General features: G+C 61.7%; 2 protein-coding genes and 1 non-coding gene across 15 annotated transcripts in view; 1 reads left to right on the top strand and 2 right to left on the bottom strand.

Moving 5' to 3' along the window:
• Positions 1 to 1,731: 1,731 nt before the first annotated feature.
• TBX2 (T-box transcription factor 2) lies at positions 1,732 to 11,266 on the bottom strand. Its single transcript, XM_015120017.3, has 7 exons — positions 10,589 to 11,266; positions 9,180 to 9,447; positions 7,916 to 8,062; positions 6,666 to 6,742; positions 6,395 to 6,558; positions 5,343 to 5,977; positions 1,732 to 3,129 (listed from the first exon to the last, which is right to left on the bottom strand). Exons 1-7 carry the CDS (start codon positions 10,981 to 10,983, stop codon positions 2,677 to 2,679), a joined length of 2,139 nt encoding a protein of 712 aa, XP_014975503.3. The 5' UTR covers positions 10,984 to 11,266; the 3' UTR covers positions 1,732 to 2,676.
• A 304-nt stretch (positions 11,267 to 11,570) lies between these two features.
• LOC106994081 (uncharacterized) overlaps positions 11,571 to 19,913 on the top strand; it is a 37,170-nt gene continuing 28,827 nt past the window's right edge. Inside the window, exon 1 of the transcript XR_013406334.1 lies at positions 11,571 to 12,111. This is a non-coding gene — a transcript (uncharacterized LOC106994081). The remainder of the gene's footprint in view (positions 12,112 to 19,913) is intronic.
• Positions 18,245 to 19,913, bottom strand: part of BCAS3 (BCAS3 microtubule associated cell migration factor) — a 712,862-nt gene continuing 711,193 nt past the window's right edge. For all 13 annotated transcript variants that reach the window (XR_013406305.1, XM_077970813.1, XM_077970816.1 and 10 more), the window contains one exon: positions 18,245 to 19,096. Coding sequence is in view for 12 of the 13 variants with exons in the window: in XM_077970815.1 (XP_077826941.1) it covers positions 18,948 to 19,096 (149 nt within the window). In the remaining variant the exon portion in view is untranslated. The remainder of the gene's footprint in view (positions 19,097 to 19,913) is intronic.

The following is a 19,913-nucleotide window of genomic DNA, read 5'->3' as shown; positions in this document are numbered from 1 at the left end:
GACTCGGAGGGGACCTGTGAGGCGGGAGGTGGCGGCTGGAGTGGAGTGGGGGATCTCTAGGCCCTGGAGTCCCACCCCACTCGGGTTGCTGCAGCAACGACGCGGCCCAAAAACGGCCGCAACGAGGCAGCCCCGCCTGGCCTTCGCAGCCACCAGCCTCCCCCGCGCCGGTGCCTGCGCCCGCGCCCCTCCTGCGACCCTAGGTCGGTGCTGCCCCCTGGTGTCCGCAGCCCTGTACGCAGGCCGCCGCGGGCCCGCAGCCGACTCTTGTCTCCCTCCTAGTGTCCTGCTGAAAGTGAGAAGCCGCGGGAAGCAAACGCGCCCCTGCTCTAGGAGTATGAGGCGTTTCAGCCCAAAGCGACCTCCAGCAAACGCGCTGCCCACGAGCTTCTATTTAGGCTGGAAAACGGGCTTCTCTGTCCCCATCGGGTTCCCGCAGGTCTGAGGTCTCAGCCAGAACCCACCCTCTGGGGTTTGGACACGTTCTACTGCAACCTCCCACTCGTGCACTGGCTGAGTCCTCTCCCCGCTCCAGCCGCATTCGGCGTGGCCTGGGGGCAGCCCCCTCCTGAAGAGGCGGGCCTGGTTCTCTCTCTGGTTCCTTGCAAATGTATCGGCCCACGAAGGCATCTAGGCGTCTGGGGGCCCAATTGTTCATTCCATCTTCATCATCGCCCTCCCGCCATCTCAACGTCCTTGGTGTTTTGGAAGCCAGCACCCTCCCCAAACCCCACCCTGTGCAGTGCCCAAGGTGGGCAGCCTGTTGGGGCAGGGCATTCGGGGTCCCCAAGGCTTAAAGAGAACTGGGAAGGAGGTGGGGTGCTCGGTGACCGACCAGACCCAGGGCTGAAGGGGTGCCCGCCCAGTTCCCACCCCTTCCCCATCCCCACTGCTAGGAGTCGGTCTGGAGACACCTGCTAGCTAGGCGAGGAGGATGCGGCTCTGGGGAGCTCACCGGCGCGGGGCGGGAGGCAGATGTCCTCGTAGGAGTGGGTCTCGGGGAAGAACCAGCCTAATGGAGACTGACACAGCGGGACCACGGAGAGACCCCAGCCAAGCCCGTTATTATACAGGGGAAAGTGAGGCAGGAATGGAAATAGCCCACTGACCCCACTCCCCACTTTCCCAAGAGGGATTTAGATAGATGAGTTAAAGTAAGAACTTCAGTCCAGAGTTTGCCACTCTAGCCAACAGCCCTGACGCGGAGGAAATGTTTGTCTTTGAGGTTCAGGAGGCAGAGAGAGGGGAAAGAATTCTAGGCTAAGCGATATTTGGCGGGGCGGTACGGGTGGGACACAGCCAAATCCCTCCTCGGAAGGGAGAGGGCGGACAAGGAGCACCCATCCTCCCAGCCCACCCACCCAGAAGCATTGAAAGGAGATGCGTTTCCAGTGTGGTTTCCCGGAGAGGGAGTCAGAAGCCAGGAGTCCAGGCCGCTCGGCTGCTCACCTCCCGGCCCGGGTGGGTGCCCAGGCCAGTGGCGCGGAGCGGCGGGAGCGGCCGGCAGGGGGAGCCCGGCCCCGGTCTGGGACGCAGCGGGCGTCCCGCGCCGGCGCCGCCCTGCCTCGCGGCTCAGCCAGCGCCCCAGACGCCCTGCCGCTCTGCCGCCCCCGGGGTGCAGCTGTCGCCGAGCGAGGGGCGCGCAGCCTTTTGTCCCCGCCTTTCGTCCCTCCTTTCGCGCGTACAGCGCCCCAGCCCCGCGCGGCCCACAGAGCGCACAGCGCCGTTCACTTCGCTTTGTAGCGTTTTATTGTTTTCTCGCGTTTTTGTCGTTTCGTTCTCGCTCCGGAGCGAAAAGTGAAAACCTGAGGTGGAGCCCGCGGGCAGGGCGAGTCAAACCCGGGCGGTGGGGCCGAGGGGCCGGCGGGGTGGTGGCTCCTCTGGGGCTCAGGGCCTTCTCCCGCAGCCGAGGCCCCCCAAGCCCTGTACAATATAGATGCTCATGTAAAATGAAAAAAACTTTAAATGTATGAGTTAATCTCTAAATATATGTACACAGCAATGTACACCTTTGAATAAATTAATACCAATTTGCGTATTCTGGGAACCTTAAAGCTTATTTACACAAATTACCATTTATTTCATAAATATCTTTTTTTTTTCCCCCTGGGGACTCAAGGCAGAAGTGCTACTCCCTCCGCTGACCCAGGGCTGGGATGAGGTGCCTGTCTCTTGGGGAAGAAGTGGGGGGACTAACAGGTTCCCTCCCAGCTCAGGTCTACACTGACTTCAGTCGTGTAACTGGCTCCAGCATCCCTCAACCCAGTTTTCTCACGCGGTCCAGGCCCAAGGCCCAGGGCTCTGGGACTCCCTCCGATGCTCCCACCCCTGGCCCCTGCACCTTCTGGCTTCTGCCGGGACCGCTGGGCCCTGGATGAGGCCTCTCCCACCGCACTGGAAGACCAGAGTCACCCTCGGATGCCACCTTGACGCTGGAGCGATCTGGACCTAGCCCAGCAGCTCCCAAGTGACTGTGTTTCCGGCAGCCTGATTCCTTGTTGAGGCCCAGGGAAGTGTCCCAGGCCCCGACTTGCCAGACGAGGCTCTATTCCGGCTGCTGCAGCCCACTTTTCTCCTTTATTTAAATAAATACCCATTCTGTGCTGTACACATCCCAAGCAGCAGGGGCAGGCAGCCCGGGTGGCCTGCGTGGCAGGGGAGCAGCTGGGCAGCCCCTCACTTGGGCGACTCCCGGCCTGGGGAGAGGGCTCGCTGGCTCTCCAGCCCACTCACCAGTCTCTGGATGCTCTGCAGTTCATTGGCCGCCTCCTTGGCCGAGCCACTGGGCGACAGGGCACCGCGGGACGGGGCCCCTACTTTTCGGAGAGCCAGCTCGGGCAGGGGGCTGGGCTCCCGGCTGTTTCCGCCAGCAGCCTTGGAGCCCTCGGAGGCCAGCCCGGTGGTGAGGAGGCTAGTGCTAGGCGGGATGGTGACCGGGATCTGATAGGGGCTGAAACGCAGTCGGGGCCGGGCACTGCCCAGGAAGGGGCTCCGAGATAGGGAGCCGGCAGCTGCGGCGGCGGCAGCTGCAGCACTAGTGGCGGGCAAAGCAGAGGCGGCTGCGGCTGCTGCTGCCATGTAGGTGTAAGGGTAGGGAAAGAGGCCTCCGAAAGTGGGCATTGGGATTCCCTGGAAGAAACAGAACAAGACAAGGGTTAGACATCTTGCCTGACGTGTGTCTGAAGGTGGGCTGGGTGCTGGGGTGGTGCTATCCCCTGGACACCTTGCCCTGCTGTTTTGGGGATGTAAAACAACAACGCACATAATTATAACCACAGGCAGCACAGGTGAGCATGAGCCAGTGTGCCTGTGGCCAAACCCACTTAGAAGGGCGAGATCGCTTCAGGCTACCATGCAAAGGCCTGCCATCAAGTTCTGTGCTGGGTGTTATAGCAGGGGTAATGGAAAGGACATTCCAGGTGACTGCACTAGCATGGGTGAAGGCCTTGAGGGAGAAAACGGGGCAGGCATAGGGCCAGGTGGCAAACAGGCAGCTTTGGGTGTCTTGGAGGTTCTGCTCATTGAGAACAGTATCCTCACCCCCGTCCTATCTGCAGGCTCTGAAGGGCTGAGGGCACACACCCTGGGGAAGGCACATTGCAAAGTCCCCTTCTGCCTGCTCACCTGCTCAGGGTTCTCCTGCCTGGGCCAGGAGGAGGGCACAGGTGCCAACCAGTTCATAAACTGGCCTGAAAGTTCTACAGGGAACGCCTGGCAGCACCTCACTGGCAGCTGAGGAAGGAATGCAGTCTTTGCCTGTGAAGGGCACAGGAGCCAGGAACTCCTGGACAAGCACCTTCCTGAGTTCATGAGGTCTGGCTGGTGAACGGCCTGACCTTTGAGATAATGGCTTACTCCCCAGAGCCAGTGGGTATGGGGAGGAGGGCAGGGGGCTGATGACTGCGCTGGGCTCCCAGGGAGCCTCAGGCCTGGCTCAAGTAGGGAGAAGAAAAGGGGCAGCTTCATCAGGCCTGAGAAAACACCCTCCTGAGAGGGTCAGGTCCTACTGGGCATTTCAAACATGGCATCTCAGGTTGGGAGAAAGGGAGGCTTCAGATGTCTTGGGATTTGGCTCTACCTGATGTCTAGAATGGGCTGCACTGGCCTGGGAATGTAACCACCAGCAGCCCTAAACACAGATGCCTCCCAGGTGCTGGTATTCTCACCCGGGTCATGCACCTGTTGGCCAGGCTGTGTCTAGAAGCCCTGACTTCCTCACGACCTCTGTGATGCTGGTGGCCATTACCAGTTTGTCTGGGGAGGAGGCATTCACATACACAAATAACCAGGGGTGCAGATTAAACCTCTGGCCCCTGAACTCCTTTCTCCAGAGGCTCCCCCTCCAGCCCAGAGCCCTAGATGAGTGATGGTGATACCTCAAACACCCCACACACCCTAACACTGAGCTGTGTGTAAAACTCATTTCAGAATCGCCTGCCCCACCCCCCACCCAACTTTTAAAATATTTGCTTCTGAACCAAAGGAGCTTTCTCAGACCTGAATTGCTATTTTCCTTCCCTTGAGATAAGATCTCAGGGGTTCAATTTGCCAGAAACCTCAGAGGGAAGAAAATGAATGAAGAGATTCCAAATCTTTCCACAGGGAATATTCCACCCAAGCAACCAAAGAGGCCACTGTCCCATCGAATCTCCTTACTGTGCCCCCAGCCACACTTTCATCAACACTCCCGTGGGAGCTGGGAATTTCAATGGGGCCTGGGGAGCTGAGTCCTCACCCCTGACATGTGGCTGGGGGTGCTGGGAACTCAAGGTAGGGGAAAGATCAGCCTTGTCCTCCGCCAGGACAGAGGACTTCATTGAAGGTCCAGGAGGGGCCAGAGACCTCTGGGAGGGCTGGCGGTCAACTGTTCAGAAAATAATGCAAATGTTCCTCCTCCCTTTGTCTGGCCACCCTAGCCTTTCAGGATGGACAGGGAGCCAAGGGTCTTTGTTCCCAAGAAAAATGTCCTGAGGCCAGGAGAGAAGACTTCACAAAAGCCAGGGGCGGCCCTGGTCTGTGAGGGTCAGAAGAGTCTAGATGGGCACCGCACTCCTCGATGGGACTATAGGGAAAGAAGCAGACCCAGAAAGGGTCAGGGACTTGCCAAAGGTCACACGGGAGTCAGAAGCGGCGCTCTGGCCAGCCCCTGGACCTACAACACAGTCCTCCTCTCTCAGAACCCAGGTGTCCTAAAGGGCGTCCCGGGGCCTCCCCTGGATGAAGTTATTGCCTGCCAGAGGCTCCCAGGGACCCTGGCACCCCTCGGGCCCTCCGCTGGCCTCCGCCTCCAGCTCCCTGGGCCTTCTCCCTCGCTGGCGCTGCCGTGGGGTCACAGGCCTTACCTGAGATGCCAGCATGTGCTGGGAGAGGTGGAACGGGAAGGGCGCGGCGGTGCTTGCTGCGCTGGCCGCGGGACCCAGCCCGCCTGCGTCCAGCCCTGCGGCGGTCCCAGGCCCGCCGCCTCCGCCGTTGCCGCCGCCTGCCACCGAGGCCAGCAGGTGACCCATGCCCATGGCGGAGAAGGCGCCAGGGCCCATGGTGAACTGTCCAGGGTGCAGGAAGAGCGGCTGGCCGGCTCCCAGTGGCCCAAAGAACTGCTGCCCGTGCAAGTGGCTGGAAAAGGCCAGGCCGGGTAGGTGTCCCGCGCCCAGGGGGGACGCACTGTCTGTCTGCACCACCAGCGGCGCCAGGCCCGGCTCCTTCCCCTCAGCCGCCTCCTTTCGCCCCTCGTCCTTCCTCCGAGCTTCAGCACGCTCCTTCTCCAGGCTCCGTAGGCCGAACGGACCGTCCCCGCCGCTCTCGGCCGGTTCCTTGCCCCTCTCGGGACTGCGCCGCTCCCGGGCGCGCTCGGATTCGGTCAAGCGAGTGGGGCTGGCACTGTCTGGAGCCGGGCTGCGGCCTAGCGGCGCCCCCGCACGCTCCTCGCTCAACCGCTCAGGCTCCGGGTCGCTGTCCGCGGCGCACGACTTCTCCTCAGCTGCGGGGAGAGGGCGCGCGGGTTACAGGGGCCCGGGCTGAGGCCGACGAGCAGGATCAGGGACATTCGGAAAGGGCTGCTCTCGGGGAGGCCGAGTCAGAGGAGCTGCTGCAGTCGGGCAAGGGGCGGCTGCAGGTCACCTAATGCAAGACCCCAGATTTACAGTGGAAGGAACCAAGCCCTGGAGAGGAAACCCTACAGCCATAGAATTACACGGCGCCCAAGGGGGCAGGCTCGGAGTCCGGCCGGATCTTCTGGCTACCGGCAACGGCCCTCGTAGGGGAGTCCCGGGACGGAAACCCCATCCCAGACACTCGCTGACGCTTCCTTCCTGGCCTTTCAGATTAGCGGGTGGCTCAGCAAAAGGTCAGCCCAGCGACCTGAGGACCACCCCCCCTCCTCCGGTCCGACCCTCACCTCGGGCCCGGTGCAGGCGCAGGGGACTGGGCGCTGCGCCCGGAGAGGTGGGTGGTTCCCGCGCTGGGGGAGGGTCGCATGACGAGGCGTCCGACTCCGCGCCATCGCGCTCGGGTTTGCAGTGCTCCTCGTACAAGCGCAGAGACGGCAGCGTCAGCTGCTTCCTGGGGATGAGCGGAGGGAGCTGGTCAGCGAGGAGCCCATCCCTCCATCCCTCCTGCTCGCTGCTCCCGCAGGCACCCGCCACAGGGCTGCTGTCCTCGCCCCTCACCTTTTCTCCCGCCGGCCATTCCCGGTGTCCCGGAAGCCCTTGGCAAACGGGTTGTTGTCGATCTTCAGCTGCGTGATCTGCGGGGACCGAGGGGGCGGCGCTAAGTCAGGCCGTGGCTCTTCCAGCCTGGTCGGGGGCACCCCGAGGTCAGCGACTGCTGGCCGCAGAGGGAAGACCCGGGGAGCGTCCACTTGGCACCCACCCACGAGCTGAGACCGGTGGGAGGGCCTCGCGGAAAGCGACGGGGTCTGTCCTCCAAAAACTTCATTCGAGGAATTATCCCTAGACAGGCCCACATAGGCCTAAAGCTGTGCCGCGGTGTCGGAACCGGCCCAAGCATGCACACCCGCCCTCGGGCTTGCGCAAGTTAAACGACTCCGCACCCAAGCAGGCGTGCACAGAGACTGCAGCTCACACGCAAGGCTGCAGGTACACACCAAGCCAAATCACACTCACGGGCCCGCGCACACGCAAGTATGCACAGACAGAACAAGCGCCCACAGAACCAAACGAATTCACACGCCTCCACAGGTATCCAACACGCCCCAAATGGAGCACGCACAGCCCGGCGTACATCTTGGTTCACAAAGCCACAACGACCGGCACGGACACTCATTCCCTCTCTTTCACTCGACAGTGGCGCACAAAGGCACAGGCCTAGAGGGGTGATGCTCTGCCCCACTAGAACAGGGTGGAGAAGCTGCAAGCAGAAAATTGGAAGGAAATTCCCTAAGCGCCTCCCAAGGGGTCTGGGCCCTGGACTGAGCTAGAGCAGTAGCCAGGGGTGCTTTGGGGGGCTATGTCACCTGTCCCACCCTCTGGCTCCCCCGAGAGAGTGAAAACTGGGCCCTGGGTTCCGAGCATCGGTAGAGCTTGGGCAGATTGCTTCGGGCGCCCTCTCTTCGTTTACATTCTCATTCTTGAGCCAAGAAATAAACGAATAGAATGTAAAAATGTCAGCGCGGGCCAGGAGTCTCAGCTAATTGCTAAGTAAACATCTCCACCCGAACTAGGGCCCAGCTGTTCGCTCGCCCCAGGGGAGCCTGTGTGTGCGAGCGGTGGGCTTGAGAGGGCGCCTTGAGGACTTCCGTGGGTGCTGCGCGTATGGATGCGAGGCTCCGTGCTCAGGGGCGGGCCGCAAGCGCGCGGATCCCGTGCAGCGGGCTTCGGGGGTGACGAACAGACGGTTGGGCCTGCATGTGTTGAGGGGCGTCAGTGCAAGGGCTGAGCCCACCGCCCGCCGCGCGCACCTTGTCATTCTGGTAGGCAGTGACGGCGATGAAGTCGGTCTCCGGGAACACGTAGGTACGGAAGGTGCTGTACGGCAGCTTCAGGATGTCGTTGGCTCGCACTATGTGGAAGCGCGGCTGGTACTTGTGCATGGAGTTCAGGATGGTCTGCGGGGAGGGCGGGGGTCAGCCGGTAGTCGCCGGCCCCCGCCTGAGCTTTTCTATTCTTTGGGTACCTGACCTCTCCCTCTCCATTTCCTTCTCTCTCTCTCTCTCTCTCTCTCTCTCTCTCTCTCTCTCTCTCTCTCGGTTCTTCCCCTTCCCCATTTTCTCCTGTCTGCTCTTTTCTCACCCTTAATTCTTTTTCTTCTACTTTTCCTCTCACTTTTCTTTTTCACAGCTTCTCTTTCTCTTGCCATTAAAAAAATTTTCCCGGTGGGAAACAGAAATGAGACATAGCAAAAACAAAACAAAAACTACAACAAACAAAAACCAAAACCAACCAAACAACAATACCCCCCCCCCGCAAAAAAATAAAAAAATAAAAAAATAAAAAAACCCCAAAACCCTACAATTCCACTCTTAATACTCTCTTGCTTTCTGGCACTGCTAAGCCCCTAACCCCACAGAGATGAGAGTCCAACCTTCTGGCGCTCACCAACTGCCCTACCTCAAGAATGGGCAGTTCCTTTTGCTCTATGAAACCCCCCCCCCGTTTCGCTGGGGCCTTGCTCAGGCATAAATGGAGAGAACCCCCAAACCCTCTCCTCCTAGTTGGGCATCTGCCTATGGGAGGAGGGAAAGGTCTTAGGGAGGCTGGGGGGTGGGTGGGGAGGGTGGTTTAACTTTTAAATCCCCTAGTCTTGGGGGAGGGCCAGGGACGCGGGTCTTGGCGGAAGGGTGATGGACAAGTTGAGGTCATGGGCAGTTCTTCCAAGAAGGGCACCTACAGGCCAAGAGCAGGGTGACTTCCGTGGCCCAGCACTGCAGACCCAGTCGGGGCAGCACTTGCCTCCCTCTTGACCTTAGGAGGGGCCCTCCACGGCCTGACGAACTGAGATTGTGAGCTGCCAGCCACCGACCCCACAATTTCCCAGGCTTGCAGAGGAGAGCCCTGGGGCCCAGGCCCAGCCCATGTAGGCCACAGGGCAGTGAGCCGGGCAGGGCACTCTGGGGGTTTGCCCAGCGCTTCCTCCTGGGAGATCCTGTCGCCCTGCTCTCCTGCTCAACTGCAGTGCTGGGTCAACAATCTCCCGCCCCGTCCCCACCCTGCCCCTACACTCACGAAGCCGTGCTTGTCAGAGATGTTGTTGGTCAGCTTCAGCTTGTGGAAGGCCACAGGCTTGGCCATCCACTGCTCCCCAGTGGCTGGGCTGTCTGGGTGGATGTACATGCGTTTGGGCATCTCAGGGTCGGCCTTGCCTGCCACCATCCAGCGCGAGTTGTGGAACTTATAGCGGCAATCATCAGCGGCCACAATGTCCATCAGCAGGATGTACTTGGCCTTCTTGTCCAGGCCACTGACTCGCACCTTGAAGGGGGGGAACATCCGCCTGGGAGGGAGGTAAGGGAGGAGATCCCATTGGAACCAGTTGTTCTAGGTCCGAAGGTTCCCTCTCCTCCTTTATTTATCCCTCCTCGCTGCGCACACCGCTGCCGCCTGGCTGTTTCCCCTGTGGTCGGCTGCTCTGCTCTCTCATCACTGCCCGGAAGACCCCACCTGTGGCTGTTGCTCCCAGGAGATCCCATTTCTGCCTGTCAGACCCTCTCTTAAACGGCCTCCCTTAGGCCCTGTGCTCAGATCTGGGGACCCTCTTTCTCCCTGATCTGAGATGAAAGCCGATGCCCAGGAGAGAAGTCTAGGCCCTCTAGAAATATTCTCGCTTCTCCTGAATCTCCCCGAAATTCGTTCAGGGGAAATACCCACTTGGGACGGAAGCTCCCAGAAATAAACTTGGAGGGTGTTTGTATTGGGAACTGGGTTACAGAGCCTGATCAGACATCCTATTGGGAACTGGGTTACGGAGCCTGATCAGACATCCTAGCCGTGCCGTTCGGGGGAAGAGGGTGAACCCGAGGCCTGGATTCTCGGTGGCTGAGTCGAAGGGTGGAGGGGCTAGGGCTGTTGCTTTCTTCTGGCTTTAAGGCCTGCGGCGGCGTATGCGTCCGGGGCTCGGATCTCCGCGGTGGGGAAAGGGCTCCCAGCCGGGTGAGGCGGAGGGCTCGGCTGACCCGGGACTCACTGCCGGGAACCGAGCGACCGGTCTGGGGCTAGCGGGGCGCAGGTCCCACTAGGGGCTTCGGGATCGGAGCAGAGTCTGGGAGAGGTTGAATTTCTCCCGAGCTCGGAGACTGACCCGGACACAGAAGAGCGAGAGCGCGGGGCGGAGGAGACCGCCAGGGCCAAGCCGCGGGGCCTCCTCCGCGCTGGGACTCAGAACTGTTGCGGCTATTCTTTAGCAGTGTGTTTTCGTTTTATTTCATTCGGAGGATTTCAGTGTTTTCGTTTAAAACAAATCGCTCCGGTGCCAAACGAGAAAAGTCAACTTGGTTGTCCGTGGGAGCGAAGCGTGGCGCCAGGGCCAGAGCCTGGAGCCGGGAGCCAGGAGTCCCCGGCTCTGCTCTGATCCGTGAGGTCCGGTGCCGCAGCCCGCCCGCCCGCCCGCGCGCCCTCCAGCCGCCCGGCAGCCCTACCTCCCGGACTTAGTGATGACCATCTCCGTGCCTAGTTTGTGGAACTGGTCCCACAGCTCTTTGGCCTCCAGCGTCACCTTGGGGTCGTCCTCCACCTCGTCCTCGGGCTCCAGGCTCTTGAGCGAGCGCAGATGCGCGGCGGGCGGGTGCGGGCCCAGTGCCGAGACGTGCAGCCCCGCCTCGGCCGCTGCCGCCGCCGCCGCCGCCGCGGCCGCCGCCCCCGCCAGGCCCGGGTCGGGCAGCGGTTTGGCCAGCGCGCCGGGCGGCAGCGCGAGTGCCGGGAAGAAGGAGGGCTGCGCCGCCGCCAGAAAGGCGGACATGGGGAAGTCGGCGGGCCGTGGCGCGTGGAACGGGTGGTAAGCCATGGCGCTGGCCGCCAGCGCCGGCTCTCTCATCGGGACATCCGGCCCAGGCGCCCGGGGGCCGGGGCCGGGGGCGCGCGGCTCGGACCCCCGGCCCGGGCGGCGGCGCGCGCGGAGGACGGACGACCCGGGTGGCGGGCGCCGCAGCTGCTCCTCCCGGCTCCCAGTCCGGCGCACCGCAAGGGGCACTGGGCTCTGTGCGCGGGGGCGGCGGGGGCTCTGCGCGGGGCCGGGCTGGGCTGGGCTGGCCCGCTCCGGCGCCGGGAACCACGCGCGACTGGTTAGATCTTGTCGTGATCTCTGGAAAACTGTGACTATCTCACATGTCCTGCCCAGCTCGGATCCCCTGCGCTAACGAGCCAGGCCCCCCTTGATTGCTGATTTTACGCTTTTTGGACCAATTGTGGGTCTCCGGGGGCGGGGTTTTGACAGCTCAGGCCAAGCTCCGGCCGGGAGGGGGGGCCTGGGAGAAGGTGTCGGAAGCCTCAGCAGTAAGAAAACATGTCAACAGAATAAAATATTAACCAATGACGGGCCGCCGGGCCCCGAGACCCCTCCTCCTGCCCCGGCCCCCACCGCCCGCCCGCGCCCGTGGCTGCCTGCGCGGGGCTGGAGAGCGCGGTGGGCCGACCTGACCCGCCGAAAGGGCCTGAGGCGAGGGGCGCCCGGGTCCCGGGGCCTTGGGGAAGGACCCGCAGCCGCACGCCGGCCCCAAGTGCAAAGCATTGACACGGCCCTGTGAGGAGAGGGGGCGCCCTCCTTCTCCCGCGCCTGGAGGCCCGGCCGCTCTGGCCCGAGCCCCAGCCTGGCCTCCCACCCAGCTCCCGGTCGCGGCGCCGCCTGGGGGTCCCTGCACTCTAGAAAGAGACTGCAGGCGCTGGAAAGCGAGGCCGGTGGGCGGGCGAGTCGGGAGGCTCGGGCTGCCGAGGTCCAGGAGCGGATCCCAGGTGGCGGGAGCTGGTGAGTGGAGCCATGGCCGAGCCCTCCTGGGGCCGACGCGGGCGGGAGCTGGACGCGGCCTTGCGCTGGGGAAACGCGGGGACCCCCTACCCACGCCCGCCTTCACCGGAAGACTCGGAAGGAACCTGGAGTTCTCCGCAGACCCGGGCCCCGCCCTGAGCTTTCCAGCGGCCGGGAGGAGCCGGTCCTGGGGCTAGGAAGGTGAGCGCACCTTTCCCTGAGCACAGGGCGGCACTGCACGGGCGAACCCCGGATTCTCCACCCGCGACCCAACGAATTTTCGCCCTATCCGGTACCGGAGACGAAAGTCTCCTTCATCCAAAATACCGGTATCTTCTCTTCGTTCTGTCAACCACTTTTTTAGAGTTTGTTCTTATCTCTCGGAAGTGCACGTCTCCTAAATTAAGGAGTGCTGAGTAACGCGTGCGGGAGTTGGGGTATCGGCGAGCACCTGTGATTGAAGCCCCCTCTTCCGTGATCAGTCTTCGTCTTCTGTTTCCGGCAGCCTCAGTATTTCCCCCCCATGAAGTGATGGTATGTGTATGTGTGTGTTTCGGGGCCCGTGTGGTGCCCTCTGTAAGCAGCGAGAGCTGTAACTCAAGGTGTGCACTGGGAGAGTGAAGCGACCACGCACCTGCTTCCAATCGGGCTCGGGCGCGAACACTCAGGCTGATTCCTGAAGGTCGTGTTCCCAAGGAAAAGACAGAGCATGCACTAGCCACGGGTGACATTCCCACCCGTACAACCGCGTGGTGGGCGCGTACATCCCACATCCAACATTGCCCCATGCAGGCGCCCGCCCGCTGCGCACACCGGTCGCAGGGCACCTCGTTGTTGAACGTTGGGAGCGGCGTTTAAAGGTCGGATCTCTCCTGGCAGTGCAGAGTCGGGACTGACGGAAGCAGTTTGGCCTCTGCAACCGTTTTCCATACTTTTCGGTGCCGACCCCAGGGGCCTCACGACTCCTCATCACCGCACGTGAGCGCCGCCCCCACAGGGTTTTCTCCACGACCTCGTTCTTGGCTGGGTCGCTCCTCTCTTAGTACCTCCTCTCTGGCCAGAACGAATCTTTGATTCCGTGCTGCGCAGTCTACGCAGTCGGGGCAGGAACCATTGCAGTTTTCCATAGGCAAATACCTGCCGGCTCCACCTTAGGCGAGATGTGGCCCCTCGGGGAGGGACCCGTTGTGGACACGTTTGCACAGCTGGTGAAGTGACCAGATAATAACCAGGGCAGATTTCCTTAGCCGGGAACCCAGGTACCGGCCTAGGAATCCGTGAATACATTTGCAAAGTCGTGTGTGTGTGTGTGTGTGTGTGTGTAGACACATACTTTTGTCCTTGTAAGAGTATGTGTACATCTAAATGTGTGCGCTTTAGACATTAGTACATTTCATTAGTCCATCCATAGCTGGTCCAGGGGTCCGAGGCCTGAAGAGTTTGAAACACTCAGGCCTGGGTTATTTGACCGAGAAACCTGGCGGCGACAGTGCAGCGCTGCATCTGGGGACGGCGACCCCACCTACAGTGGCACCGACCTTCCCTCTGGCTTTCCGGGGCCAGGATCCCACCGCTCGCCCCGCCCCAGGATCCCGCAATCACTCTGAGGTCCTGCTGCAGCCGCTCTGAAGAGTCTGTAGCGACCCCCAGCCAAACTCTCCAGCTCATCGAAAACTGGCGCTGGGGAGGCCTGGGCGACCCTGGAGCGGCGCCGTGCGGCTCCCGCTGGGCCCCTCCCCCGCCTAGGCTGGCCCCCTCCCCCTTCCCAGGAACCCGCGTCCCTGGCGGAGTCCCCGGGGCCGAGTGTGCGTGTTTCTTTAAGAGGCCCCGGGGGGCGCCTCGCGGGCCGCCCGGGGCTGGAGGGGGAGGGCGCGGGCGGGGGCGGCTGGCGCCAGGCGGCCGAGGCTCCACAACAAAGCTCCGGCCCCTGTCACTTCGCATCGGCCGGGTCCCGCAGACGGGCGGGGGACGCGCGCTCGGCCGCCCCTCCCTCTCGCAGGCGGTCTCTGGCCGGGGCGTCGGGCGGGCTCCGGCCGGTGGCGCGCGGTCAGTGTGCCCAGCGCTTCCCGCAACAGCGAAAGGGGGCGGGGGCGGGGACTGCCTGGGCCGGGTGGGGCCGCGGTCGGGAGCCTGGCGTGGTTGCCCTTACGTCCTCCGGCCCCGTCACCTCTCGCAGGGTTAAGGGGGATTGCTGGGGCCTTCCCCGGGTTGAGCCTCCGAGGTGGCAGGGGGTCCCCGCCGCTTCCTTCTCTGTGTGCAGGGCTGGAGTTGAGTGAGCCCGGGGGCAGTGGGCAGCAGGAAGCTCGGGCTGTGCGGCCGCGTGGCAGAGCCGGCTACGGACGTGCGTCCGAGTGTCGGGGCGCGGGCTGCAGACTGGGAGCCCTAGGTGGCAGACGAATGTGCCCAGGCTAAGCTCAGGGGACGTGTGTGGCCCCGTGCTATGGGCCCGCTGGGAGGGTGCCGCCGGACGCGTCGGTCCCTGCCTGGACGTGGGGAGTGTGGGGGTGAAGGACACTCCCTGGACAGAGTCGCTTCCCATCACGGCTTCCCCGCCGGACCGCACCTCCCGGAGCCCTGGCGCCAGCCAGCCCCGTTTAGCGGCCGGGCCGGGCTCCCCCGCGGTCCCAGGTCTGGCTGGGGTGGGGGCCGCGGCCTCAGTGACCCCAGCCCGCAGCGGCCCGTCCCGTCCCGTCCACTTAAACAAATTGCCGCTGACAGGCGCGCAGTCTCTCTGGAGCCGCAGCCCGCCCGTCGCCTCCCTCCCGTCCCAATTATCCCGTGCAGGGTCGGGCCAACTGGCTAGGATGGGGAGGGGGACGCGGGGAGAGCTGGCGGCTCGACTCCCTCATGGTCGCGGGGTGGCCCCGGAAGCTCCTCTGCAGCCACGGCCTGTGTGGCCCGGTCCCTGGTCTTCCCCGGCGCATGCGATGGCAAGGCCCAGCCTGGCAGTTGTGGGCCCGGGAAGGGCGTCGTTCTGCACCTGAGGGCGAGATCACGCGGCCGAAAAACAAGGCCGCATCCCCGATGGACTTCGGGTGACTTTCCCAGAGTTCTGGGGAATCCCGTAACCCGGGGAGCTGCAGACGACTCACTGGCCCCGGGCCGCAGTTCCGCGGGTGGCGGTTGTACGCTTGGGACACCTGGTCCGCAGAAGTGAGGTGCACGTCTGTGAACCTTCGTGCGTTGGATGTGCATGGAGGCGAGATCATGGTTATGGGTGTCTGGGATCACGGGAGCGTGAACGGGGCGATCGACTGAGTGGCTTGAGAATCGGGGTAGAGCGCAGGAAGGACCCCCTAGGACAGGCCCACCTGCGACAGAGGGGCGGGGCTTGCCGGCGCGCTCACAGGCTCTGGGTTCGCGTTCGGAGACGCTTTCGCTGGGAGCGGGTCGGGATTTCCTGGAGCAGCGTGGTTAAGGCGTGCCACAATCCGGGCTCCCGTTGTGCCGCCTCCGCCCTCCCCATCCCTGCTAAGGGGCACCTGGCCTGGCTGTCAACTTCTCCTGGAACCATGGGTTTGCCTTGTGGATCCGCAGCTTCCTCTCTGCCTGCTTCCGCTCTGTCGCGCCCCCGGGAAGGGCATGTTGCTCTCTCCCCTCTACTCCCTCCTTTACACATGAGGACCCTGAACCCCAGAGGTGCAGTCATGTACCCAAGGCCACGTACCTGCCGGTGGCAGAGCTGGGATGGGACCCCGGGACCTTAAAGAGAGCAAGTCCAAACCCACTCCTAAGAAGCTGGTGCTGCTGAGCTGCCTACCCCTGCTCCTACAGCAAGGTGATCCTGAGATGCCAGGGCTGCCACCCTCCCCTGGGCTCTTGCTCTGAATTCGAGACATACAGGATGCACTGTCCCTTTGCCTCTAGAGCCTCCAGTTCTAGGTCTGCAGTGAGGGGACTGCCTTCCAACTACACAGGGGCAAGGGAGCAGCTGCAAATTCAGTCAGCCCGGGCAGGAAGCCTGATGGAGTCCGCATGGGGGTCAGCAGGGTCAGCGTCCTGGATGGGATAGGGGCACAGGACAAGGAGGTCAGCTCGGATTTGGGTCCCTCTAAGGGAACTGGCCAGGGTGTTAAGCAGCCAGGTGCAGACAGGGATCAGCTCACTAGGCGTGTGACTTTGTGACCTTGGGCAAGGCCCTGCCCTTCTCTGGGGCTCAGGCTTGCTTGTCATCTGCAAAAAATGAGGATCGAACAGAACTCTCAGGTACTTTCTAGTTTCATGAGTCCCTGAATTGTGAAAATAAAAAATTATCACTGAGAAACCATATCCACTTCCAGACTGGTGGCTGCCTGGCCTGGCCTCTGCTCGTTTACAGAGGGGCTGGCCCTGGTGTTGGAGCTTGTGTGCTTGAATTGGCCTCAGGCCTCCGGGCCTTTTCTCATCCCAGACAGTACTCTTGCTCCTTCAGTTGCCACGCTGGCTCCCACCAGCCTCTTTCCAGATCATGAAGATATTTTTCCTTCATCAAATTGGAAGTCCGTAGTAAAGCTGCCTGTTGACCAGGTAGTGCTGAGAGGATCGGGAGGTCACATGGATTCCTAAAGGTCCCCTGATCCAGCCACAGTTTGATTCATGTTCTGATGCCCTCCCAGGTGATGCCACCATGAGGTCTGCTGGGGCTGGGGGAGAGTCCCAGATTGCCCTGGATGTTATCTGTAGAGGATAGGAAGCGGCTGCTCTGGGGCCAGTGGCCAGTGAGGTCCCCCACCCTGGGGCCCAGCTCTCACTTCCAGCTGATTACAGGCTATGGCAGGCTTCATAACCTCCCCAATTAGCCGGAGGCCAGGCCCAGGGCCTTTCTGATAACCTGAGCTGCAGTGGCAGCCGCTGTGGGGCCAGCTTATCTGGTCTCTCTTATCCTCACCCTTCCCCCACATACTCAAAGAGTTGCCCTGGCTTCAAGCAGATGAATAACCAGATTGTCCTGCAAGCTCAGCCGGCAAGTCCAGCCCTACACCCACCACTTTCCCTGCCTGGGGGAGGCCACAGCTGTTTTGCCCCGCTGGAGGGGAAGGGCCAGGCCAGGGAGGACTCCTGACTCTGTAAGCTGCCAGCCAGTTCCCTGAATGGCTGAGAGAGCCCCTGGCAGCAAGGTCTCTGCCACATTCATGTGTCCTGGGGTGGTTTCAGAGGGGCTCATGCTTCCTAGGGCAGCTGAAGCCATCCCTAGGAAGACAGGCCATGGGCAGCATGCACAGGTAGCCTGGTAGCACGCTCCTCCTCGTCCCCATGACTGAAACATGGCTGTAGCTGGGGGTAGGGGCAGTGCCAGGCCCATCAATAATTCAGCAAGATGGGGAAAAGCTGCAGCTCCTCCAGCACCCCCTACTGTTGGGGCCAGGCTAGTGTTCCCGGCATGCCTCAGTCTGGCATGTGACTTCTTCCCTGCAGGTGCCCAGGCAGGAGGGACTGGCTTATGCCACCCCGTGCAGGATCATCTTTTTAGCTTACAGAGCCTAGTATGATTCAACAACCCTCCACCTCTGCCCTCAACATGCCCAACTGATCTGGTGAAGGGTACTGAAGACGAAGGCCTCTCAGGCACCATGGATGGGATGGGTGTGTGTGAGGCGGGCAGAGTCCCCAGGAGCTGCCCCAGCTCTGGCTGGACAGTTGCATGGGAAGGCCTGTTTGTGAACTCAACTTTTCTATGGCTGTTCCATTAAACTTCACCCAAACCACACCTGGCTCTGTGGGTTTCCTTCCATTCTCCAAGGCCTCCCTGGGGTCTCTGGGAAGTGTGGGCCAGGGAAGGGGACAAAGGACTAGCATTCGTCTCCTTCCTGCTCAATGCACCATTTGTTCTCCCTGTTCTTGTTTCCTTGTTGCCACTGACTTTAGGTCCAGAAGTGGTGGTGGTGGGGCAGGGGGACAAAATCAGGAACTTGTCATCTGAAGGTTCCAGCCAGGTTTCATGAGATACCCACGTTCACCTGACCACCCTTCCATCTTCTGAGTTTAAAAAGAGAAGCAATTACAAGGTACCCCCCAGGTAAGGCTTTGCCAGACTCTACCCCCGACAACAACCCACCAGCACATGGCAAGCCCTGATCCCCAGGGAGGAGGGTCCAACCCTGTGGCACCCCAAGAACTTACTACCTCTGGTAATAGGCATGATGCTTAGAGAATGGACTTAAATCAAGATGCTTGGAGAATGGGCTTAAATCAGGCCCCATCCAAATTCCAGGACAAAAGTTCTTCCCATTCCAACCCTCCACTGACTCCTTCTGCCCCCAAGCTGCACCCCAAGGGGGTGTTGGGATCCTGGGCACTCAGGCCAAAGGACTCTGCTCCGCGTTTGGAGAGGACCCTGACCCCAGCAACTCAGGGATAGACACCAATTGCAGCGTGATTTATTGGACAAGACGTGCACTTTTTGACAGGGCCTCAGTAACCACGGTTTCCTTCACTGATCAGTACAGGACCAGGGTAAAGGGGCTTAAAGATAAGAAAGACAAACTCTTCCCATGAACAGATGGGGAAAGAAAGGAGGAAGAAGAGGCGTCTCCTCCCTTCCTCCTTCCCTAGTACTCTGGGCCTCCGTTCACCCTGTGCTGGAGTGGGGCTGACCAGGGGAAGCTGGGGGCAGCGTGTCACAGACAGATGTGAGCTGAGGCTGTGACTATCCACTCAGGGTCAAGATGGCCGGGTGGACCATCAACTCTGTCCCCACTCAGGCCCCCAGATCTGGTCACTGTTCCAGGCCCCCCTCCCCGCCCCACCGTGGGTATGGTTAAAAAATACAAAAGCGGATCCAATGCAGGATGTCATATGCAAACATACACAGGGACCGAGCTTCTGCAGTCTCTCCTGGCCACAGCCTCCACCGACAGGTGTGGCAGAGGGCAGGTGCGCCGAGGTGCTTGGAGAAGGGTCTCTTCTCCATCCAGGTAGGACGGGTGGCTGCTGTCACTAAGCTTGGGGAAGGTGGTTGATGAAGGAGGAGCAGAAACTGGAGGGTAGGACCAGAGCGGGGCTTCTCCCCTCCTCCGGCAGGGGAGGGGGCTGGCCAGTCAGAAGCAGATTGCTGGTACCTACGGGAAGCCAGTCGGGAAGAGGCTGAGGGGCTGGCTCTCATTGGTGGGCAGCGGAGATCGGTAGCCATCAAAGTTTCTTGGTATGCTGCCACTGGTGGAGCCTGAGCTGTTACTCAGAGTCTCGATGCTTCCCTCTCGCTGAAGTTCTGCAAGACACAGGAGAGGGCCAGGCCTGGTTAGAGTTGGGCCTGGGGAGTGGGGGCACCATCTGGGCCCGGCTGCCTGCCTTGAGGCACCATTCTGGGTTCACTTGTGTCCTTCCACAGGCGGATCCCCACTGCTCCCTGGATGGGCAGGGGGCAGCTCAGGTCACAGGAAGGCTCAGCCAGGGGAGGGGAAGCCCCCTGGCTGGCAGACTCCGGTGTGAGAGCACGGTCTCCCTATTGCGGGAAGCCCTTTAGGCCCAAAGCACAGCCACCCTGACGATGTGTGTGGACGACACAGCTCTTCACGGGGCCTGTACCCGCACCTGCACACACTCATGCTCAGCCAGCATGCCCCCAACTCCACAGTGCCTCCTGTCCTGGCTCTACAGGGGAGGCAAGTGGGGAGAAGCCAGGACACCAGAGGGCCTGCAGCGCCCCTGCCTGATCTGTCCCCACCTCTCTCCTACCCTGCCTGTGCCTGGAGCTTCTGCCTGGCTTTGCCACTCACTCGTTCACTCATGCTCACCCACACAGTCCGCCTGATGGCCAGGTCTTGGCTCATCTTTGGCACCTCCTGGCAAGTGTCCTGTTTCCCTGGGAGAGGATGCCTGGTTTAAGCGGGGCCTTCTCCAGTGAAGAGAGGGCCCCTGTTTGCCTGAGGTGCCTCCTTTCTCCTTTCCTCTTGGGCCCCAAGTCTCCTGGATGCCCCTCAGCATCAACCTGAAGGGCAGGCAGGGAGTCCTGCCCTCCTCCTCCTCTGCCTCCTTGGCCCTGCACATCCATATTGGCCCTGCACGCCATCTCAGATATGGCAGCT

The sequence above is a fragment of the Macaca mulatta genome, chromosome 16 (assembly GCF_049350105.2).
Source record: "Macaca mulatta isolate MMU2019108-1 chromosome 16, T2T-MMU8v2.0, whole genome shotgun sequence".
In the NCBI taxonomy this organism is placed as follows: domain Eukaryota; kingdom Metazoa; phylum Chordata; class Mammalia; order Primates; family Cercopithecidae; genus Macaca; species Macaca mulatta.
Note: the sequence above shows the minus strand (reverse complement) of the source record. Positions and strands in the feature narration are given on the sequence as shown.